The 8,307-nt window shown below is 50.6% G+C and overlaps 1 protein-coding gene across 8 annotated transcripts in view; it reads left to right on the top strand.

Annotated features, from left to right (window-relative positions):
- Positions 1–6,545, top strand: part of UBR4 (ubiquitin protein ligase E3 component n-recognin 4) — a 129,911-nt gene extending 123,366 nt beyond the window's left edge. For 7 of the 8 annotated variants that reach the window (XM_035120583.3, XM_035120584.3, XM_035120587.3 and 4 more), the window contains 7 exons: positions 453–595; positions 892–1,017; positions 1,307–1,501; positions 2,407–2,631; positions 4,701–4,791; positions 5,411–5,573; positions 6,113–6,545. In XM_035120583.3, coding sequence (XP_034976474.3) covers positions 453–595; positions 892–1,017; positions 1,307–1,501; positions 2,407–2,631; positions 4,701–4,791; positions 5,411–5,573; positions 6,113–6,177 — 1,008 coding nt within the window. In that variant the 3' untranslated portion in view covers positions 6,178–6,545. The remainder of the gene's footprint in view (positions 1–452; positions 596–891; positions 1,018–1,306; positions 1,502–2,406; positions 2,632–4,700; positions 4,792–5,410; positions 5,574–6,112) is intronic. The other variant, XM_035120586.3, reaches the window with a different exon arrangement.
- The last annotated feature ends 1,762 nt before the right edge of the window (positions 6,546–8,307 follow it).

Raw genomic sequence — 8,307 nt, forward strand, 5'->3', positions numbered from 1 at the left:
ACGTATTATTGTGACAAATGTGGCTGAGTCCCTGGTGCGCCAAATAGGCAGGCAAGCTGCGACCCACTTCCCGGGCCTGAGTGAAGCTGAAAAGGGTTCACCCATGCCCAGGAAAACCGCTCTTGTCCAGCATGACTGCAGGGGAAGCATTGTTGTCATCCCACAGCAGTGCCTGCCCTCGTGGCAAGTGCCATTACAGAGCAGATGAAACATGTACGAATGGTTTTTCAAAATGTTCTTCTTTTTTTGCTTCTACTGCCCTCTTATTTTTATTCACTGCCCCCCCAATTGTTCCAGCTCCCCCCGAGGGGATGGATCACCCACTTTGTGAAACCCTGCTCTATAGACTTCCAAGGCCAAAGAGAAAACGGCAGCTGTTTCTGTGCAGCTTTTCCACATTCGAAGCTTGGTGCCTTGGGTTTTCCGCTGCAGCTTCTGTTTTCTCCCCACAGCCAACAAAGGTCCTGGGCATCTATACCTTCACCAAGCGAGTCGCCCTGGAGGAGTTTGAGAACAAGCCTCGGAAGCAGCAGGGCTACAGCACCGTTTCACACTTTAACATTGTCCACTACGACTGTCACCTGGCAGCTGTGAGGTGGGTCTGAGTTTCCCTCTGGGCCTGAGATCTCCTTTGCATCTTGGCCGCAAAGCCATGCCTGATCTGCTGGAGGTTTGGTTTAGCCTGGGGAAGAATCCCATCAGCTGCAGCTTTGGTACTGAGCTAACCAACAATACCTTAAGGAATGCGCTAGTTGGTAAGCTCCAGGGTTTGTGGTGTGTGTGTAATATTTAAGTCTTCTGGACTGAGGCAGTCACCAGCTTTGCTCTACAGGGAAGAGGTTTGCAGGGGACTTTCCCTGACTGATAATGACCTTGCTTTTACTCCTGCAGGTTGGCACGTGGGCGCGAGGAATGGGAGAGTGCAGCCTTGCAGAATGCCAACACCAAATGCAACGGCCTCTTGCCGGTGTGGGGGCCCCATGTCCCAGAATCTGCCTTTGCCACCTGCTTAGCCAGGTGAGTCTGAGGAGCTGCCCTTTTGCCTGCTGTTCTATCGGGGTCAGCAGTCTCTTGCTGCAATTGCCCTCTTCCCACCAGCTTGTAGGGAAAGAGGGCCTTATCTCTTGGGCTGTACCATCCTAATACTAACTTTTCAGAACCATATCTGTATTTTGCCCTTTCCTTAACCCTCCAGCTTCTCCATGTATTTTTTTTTTTTTTATGAAACGCAGCTGCCTCAAGTTCGGCTTTCCTGGGCCTCTTGTGAGATCTGCAGCCTAACCTGGTGTTTGTTTCCTTCCCGTAGGCACAACACCTACCTTCAAGAGTGCACGGGGCAGCGGGAGCCCACCTACCAGCTCAATGTGCACGACACCAAGCTGCTGTTCCTCCGGTTCGCCATGGAGCAGTCGTTCAGCGTGGACACAGGCGGCGGAGGGCGGGAGAGCAATGTCCACCTCATCCCCTACATCATTCACACGGTGCTTTATGTCCTCAACACGTCAGTACCTTTTATCTCTCTCTGTCCACCTCTCTCTCTCTGCATGTCTCTGCATATGTCCCCTGAGCCATTCTCCCTTGGTGGAGCAGGGCGTTAGGAGACAGGTTGCTGCTTTGAATTGCTCCGCAGATGGAGCAATAGATTTTGAGGTTTCATTGCTCACCCCTCCCAAAGGAAGCTTAGCGGTCTGCACTGGCATGAGCCCTGTCTGTGGATCAGGCAGGAAGAGTGACCCATCCTGGGAATACCGTCTGTCCACAGAGAAGACACCTTCACATTAAATCCAGTGGTCCTTCCTGTAATGTGATCCTTGTGTAGTTTGGGTATATAGGCTTCTCTACAAAGGGTAGGACTTGCATCTGGTGCCCTGTTTTGGCCGGATTGCGTGCACGTGCCCACGATTTCTGGCGCCACGGGAGCGAGTCCCTGTGCTGCGTTGGTTTAGCGCAGCACACAGAGACTTGCTGAGCGGGTGACTCGGTTTGGTGGTGGGTCGTGGGCCAGTTAAACGACCCCCGTGGGCTGCTTGTGACCCATGGGCCTTAGGTTGCCGACCCCTGGAGTATGCTAAGGGGACTTATGTTCAGGTGTTGATACATGTGGAGGTGGATCTGGGCTCAGCCTGTGAAATGATGTCTGGTTGGAGGGGGGAAGGCAAGTAGGGGGGCATTTTGTTCCGCTTTCTGGCTCATTAGCTTGGCGTATCTCAGCCCTGGTATCAGTTCTTGACACTGGAGGGGAGGCAAGGGGAGGCCTCAACAATATATTATTGGGTAGTCTAGCCCTTGTAGGGAGGCCACTGTTCTGCAGGTCAATGTGAGAACAGGATGCTGGACAGTCTGATCTGGCAAGCTCTTATGTTGAAAGGTTTCAGTGCATCGCTTCTGTCTCTGCTTCACTTCCAGAACACGAGCAACCTCTCGAGAAGAGAAGAACCTCCAGAGCTTCCTGGAGCACCCAAAGGAGAAGTGGGTGGAGAGTGCCTTTGAGGTGGACGGGCCCCATTATTACATCGTCATGGCGCTTCACATCCTACCCCCGGAGAGGTGGAAGGCGATGCGCATTGACATTCTCAAGCGGCTGCTGGTGATCTCACACGCTCGGGTGGTGTCACCAGGGGGAGCAAGCAGGTATGGGGCTGTCCACACCCACCCACCCTTTTTCCTCTCCCCTCTCTGTGCTGCAGAAAACCAGTTCCTTCCCTTCCCACCCCCAGAGAATGGTCCTATAGGGTTACAAAGGCAGGCTCATTGGATTGGGACCCTTGGCATGACTTGGTTCTTGCAGCCTTTGCCTTCTGCATTAGACTCTGAGGCTGATGTGGAGTTAGTCTGAAACGTCTAGAGCAGGCATCCCCAAACTTCGGCCCTCCAGATGTTTTGGACTACAATTCCCATCTTCCCCGGCCACTGGTCCTGTTAGCTAGGGATCATGGGAGTTGTAGGCCAAAACATCTGGAGGGCCGCAGTTTGGGGATGCCTGGTCTAGAGGGCACCTGGCTGGAAAAGGCTGGTTTTGGTGACCAAACAAAATTTTCTTCTTCTCCTTAAAAATCAGCATCTTTTTTTTTATTAAAAAAGCTGAATTTCCAATAGTTCCTGGAAGACTCGAGAACAACTCGCAAGGTTGGACCCTCTTTCCATATGTTGGTTCAGGTCTCGGCGCCCTCTTCAGGCACACAGGAGAATTAGATGTAGTTGACATTGACTCAACTGCTGTAAATCCCCGGGGGGGGGGGGGAGCCTGACCTCTTCTCCTCCCTCCTCTCTTTGTCTGGGCGACAGAGCTGCATCTGTTTTGCCTGCATTAAGTCTGTGGCTCAGCGCCTCCCCCCCCCCCCCGCTTGATATATATATATATATGGCATCAGTAAAACAAAAGGAATTCTATATATCATTAATAAACCGAGTAGCATACAAAACATTTAACAGTAGACCCATTGAACTTGATTGGATACAACTTTCAGAGCCTAGGAAAACTTCTCTAAACATAATAGGGTGGTCTGCAGCTAAGTTCTCCTCAAGAGTAGATGCAATGAAATTAATGACTCTAAATTAGTCACATCCATTGATTTCAGCAGGTTGGCTCTCAATAGGCTTAGCACTAGATAGATTTTGAGGGGCATGCAAAGGTCACTGCTGTCCCTGTCTCACAAATTACTCAAAGGAGGACACTGCAGGGTGCTGTCACCAAGAAGGCCCCAGGAGTGACCCTCTGGTCATTTAAAATGGCTCCAGGCTTTCTGTGTTCTCTGCCTCTGATCTCTTGTCTGTAAGAGGGAGAAAAGATGTGCTGTGTGTGCCTTGATCCCAGGGCCTAACCCTTTGGACCATGCCATGGCTGGATCAGCAGTGTTAATTGGGGTGTGTGTGTCTTTGGAGGAGTCTTTGCTGGCCCCTTCGCTTGAAGTGTTTCCTTGCAACTTCCCGAGAGCAGGTGTTCAGGGGTCATGATGGAAGGGCGTGCATTTTGGATGCTCTGTAATATGCGCCTGAGTGGTCTTGTAACCTTCGGGGAGGGGCTGCAGACTCCGGCATCGATTGCTCTGTACATTTCCTGCTGCTGTAAGGGAAATCTGGCATTTGATTCATGCCCGTTCTGGGGAAGTAGCTTTAGCCTCCCAGGGGAAACACTTTCCTCAGGGACCGGCAGCCTGCAGTTCTCAAGCAGCCCAAGGGCTTGGAGCCCTGACAGAAGCAGAGGCAGCTTGATGGCACCTCTCACTTTGTAGCATTGACCTGCCCTTAACAAACGTTCTTGAGAGTGGAGCAGGGAAGCCCCTTGCAACATGACTGAAGATTTAGGGGACAGGGGATGGTTAACTTCATGGCCTTAAGTCTTGGAGAAAATGCTTTCCCCCCTCTTTTTTGAGGGGGGGGGGATGGAAACGAGATTGCAGGAATTTCAGCAACAGTGCCGGGCCCCACGTTGCACAACACCTTGCAGTTGTGCCTGCGGCTGCAGTTCTAAATCGCTTGCTGGGGAGAACAGTGGAGCCTCCCCGTCTCTCTGTGTGTTCCTTCCCTCCCTCCCTCTCTTCCTCCCTCCAGCGCCTGGCTGAGCTTGCCCCACGCATTTTCCCACATGTATTATGGATGGGCTTCTGGCTGTCGCCACAGCCAGGGCTATTCATCAGCTTCAGGCAGCAAAGAAAAGTGTAGCAATTAACTGCGAGGCTTGATCTTATTTTTCCTAACAGGCTAACGGATAAAACAGTGAAGGACTACTCTGCCTATCGCTCCGGCCTCCTCTTCTGGGCCCTCGTTGATCTCATTTACAACATGTTCAAAGTAAGCGAGCTTGGAACTCTTGGTGCATTTCTTCTTCTTTTAGCAATGCTCCTCGTACCAGTGGCCTGCTTTTTTCCAGGGAGCCAGCACCATCTGTCGTGCCAGCTCCCAGGCTGAGGAATGTTGGGGGAATCCTAGTTCAGGGTGATCTAAAAGCTGAATTAAGATATTTACATCAGTGTTCCGGGTTCTTTTCTTTCCCCATCCCTCCGTTTCCACAATTTTTACCAGTTCTGGAGAGGTGCAGCATGCACCACCCATTTCTTAAAATCCTCAGTAGATGAGATTATTGGCATGCTCTGAATAAGAACAAAAGAAAACCACAGCAAAGGGACAGAGTTCAGTCTCCTGTTGCCAACTGCAGATAGCCAGATGCTCCCTGGAAGAATCCACAAGACCACAGCCTTTCTCCAGGAGCTGGCATTCAAAGGAATACTGCTCTTGAAGCTGGAGGACCTATGTAGGCATTATTGGCTTATAACTTCTTGATAGGCCCTTCTTTCAAAAGGTTTTTTTTCCCCTTAGGTCTGATTCCCCATTTTAAAGCCGTGTTTTGCTGCTTCCTCTTTGTCCTCCATTCTCAAGCTTCTAACCCTCCCTTCTCCTCTGTCTCATCCAGAAGGTGCCTACGAGTAACACAGAGGGGGGCTGGTCCTACTCTCTGGCAGAATACATCCGCCACAATGACATGCCCATCTACGAGGCCGCAGACAAGGCTCTGAAGACTTTCCAGGAGGAGTTTATGCCTGTGGAGACCTTTTCAGAATTTCTGGACGTGGCTGGTTAGTTACTCCAGAAAGCTCTATGTGTGTTTTGTAATAACACTGTTTACTGACATGCTGCCTTTGAGTGATGGTAACTGATTCAGATGTAATCGAGATGTTTCCCACAGGGATAAAAACTCCAATTAACAGGTTCATGTGGGTAGCAGGGTTGGGAAAGGCTTGGGGAGCCTCTGCCAGTCAAGAGTACAATTTGCTGGGTTAGATGGGCCAACACTGACTTGGTATAAAGCAGCTTCCTGTGTACTCTGCATCTTGTGAACCAAAAGTGATTTGGATAGTATAGCAGTGGGTAGGTGAGCGGACAGTGAACTGCAGACCTTCCCGTGGGTCAGCACTTTGGCTACCAGCTATTCCTGCCTCCTTGGTTTTGGGGACTGAAGCCGTTAAAGAGTGTGAGGGAGGCTCAAATCTTCTCCATCAGTTCCTCTCCTCCCCTGGCCTCTTCACTTGCTTGCCTGAATTGGTGGCAAAGGAAGATGCTTCTAGGAATTGGTTTGCTGAATGTGCACAGTTGACGTACCCTTTCCTGGTTTCAGGACTGTTGTCAGAAATCAGCGATCCCGATGGCTTCCTCAAGGATCTCCTCAACTCCATCCCCTGAGCCTGCTGTCCTGAGCGGCTACATGAAGAGACCACAATCAGCTTGCCTCCCTGCTGTTCCTCTGTATCCTGCCCAACCAGCCCGCAAAGAGTGTTGCAGTTACTTTATCTCCAAGCCCCTTGTACACCCCCCCACCTCGCCCCCTGCCTTGACCCCTATCTTGGAGTGATGTTGGATTTTCAGCTTTTCTCCCCTGTCCACCACCGCAGGTCCACCCTTGTGCTTCTAATGTTCTGCCTTGCGTGCTCCGAGCCAGTGAAGGAACGTGCAAGGACTTGAATAACCCAAGCCGGCCCCAGTCAGTTCTACTGCTTCTTTGTGTGTGTGACCATTTTACCAGTCAATAAATAAGTTAAATACAACCCTGATGGGAATGTGTTTTGTCTGCTTTGTGTTTACCACTTCCTAAGGGTTGGTTTTCCTGCCATCTGTTCACTGGAAATCTTGATGCACTGACCCTTAGAAAAGTGTCTGTGTACAAAATACTTTTGCTTTACGCAAACCGTAGTTCTTGTGGGTTAACATTTTTAGTGCATGCATGTGCAGAGGAGTCTTCTGTTGTTGCCCCCGGGACGTTCTCACGGTCCCCTGCCAGACCCCTGGAAATTGCCAGGTCAGATGTTTGACTACTGAAATCCGACTTCCTTTTAAAAGTCCTTACAGAACTTACAGCCTGCACCTACTAAATTATATCAAGAGCAAAAGGACTTCCCCTCTATAGCCTTGTTTGAGTATATCCCCGCAGGAATAACCTAGACCAGAACACAGATAGTTAATGCTTGGAACAAGTTAATGCTTTTATGGGGCGGGGGGAAATCCAAGAGTTTGACTGTTGTGACAACATAATTGAGTCTCTTCCTTAATATCCATCCTACGCTTTTGTTATCCCTCGTTATCATCTCATTTTCTGCCTCTCAATTGTCCTACTCAGCCAGATGCACTTCACCTGTCACTCACTTGTAACTCCGCCCAGCATTCCACCACACTCCCCAGTCATCCAGCATTCTTCCTCCCTCTTTCAAGTTCCACATATGAGCAGAGTTTGGAGTGCATGATGCCCACTGGCTTTCCCCCTCCTGCTCCCCTAAGAGACATGAATATTCTCAGGGCCGTCTCAATCAGGTCCCTGGCGCGGAGATCGCTCCGGCGCCCCTACTTTGGTGGGCGGGCGCAGCGCGTAGCATGGCTTCCGCGCCACCGAGACTACCCCTAGAGCTGGGCCTGAATATTCTTCTAGAAGTGGCCCAGGAACTGCAAGCTTTTGAACCAAGGTGTTCTTCACAAGTACACAAATAACCATTCAGAGAAATCTCATTATGTGATTTGCCAATGGTAATGTTGGGTGTGGGCAGATAAGGGTAGGTGGAGGCTCCCTTTCCTGACTCACTGCTCCCTGGAAGGTTTCTGGAGGCGGCTGCCCGTTCCAGTTCTAGAGTTCTAGTTTCCTCTCACACACACACCCGTGAAATTAATTAGCTGCCCTGCAAAGATCTGCCTTGGCCTGAAGGAAAGCATGGCATGGAGAAGGAGAGCTGGGATTTTGATACAGTTCATTGTGGGGATGCTGGGATGTGGTGAGCTCTGATCCTGGCAAGGGCAGCTGTTTTGAAGCCCATTTTACCTGAGCTGGTTAGCACCAAGCAAACAACCATGTGCTGTTTTGCACTTGAGCCCTGTGTAACGCAAGGAGTTTCATTCTCAATTCAGCCACTGGAGGAGGAAGGGACAGCCAGGAGGATCTCTGAATCAATAAAAGCACAGCCCTACAGCCTACCGCAGAGATTCAGGTGTTTTGGACCATGACTCCCGCCATGCTTTGTTCTACAACGTGCTGCTACATTACATGCTGCATTGCTGGAGGTGGAGGGAAGGCATTGCCCCTTTGCTTCTACCTCTTGACCTGACTCGGCCTTCCCCAGCTTGGTGCCGTCTCATCAGCCCCAGCATCCTACGACCATGCTGGCTGGGGTTAATGGGAGTCATAGTCAAAAACATCTGGAGGGCACCAGGTTGACAAAAGCTGCTCTACAGGTACACTAGGCTTGGTTGCTATGGGAGGGTGAGAACTAAGGAACAAAGGCGTAATGGAAGAGAGGGATTTGAAAAAGAGTGCTGGAAAGAAGTTTCAAG

The sequence above is a fragment of the Zootoca vivipara genome, chromosome 6 (assembly GCF_965207765.1).
Source record: "Zootoca vivipara chromosome 6, rZooViv2.hap1.1, whole genome shotgun sequence".
Lineage (NCBI taxonomy): Eukaryota > Metazoa > Chordata > Lepidosauria > Squamata > Lacertidae > Zootoca > Zootoca vivipara.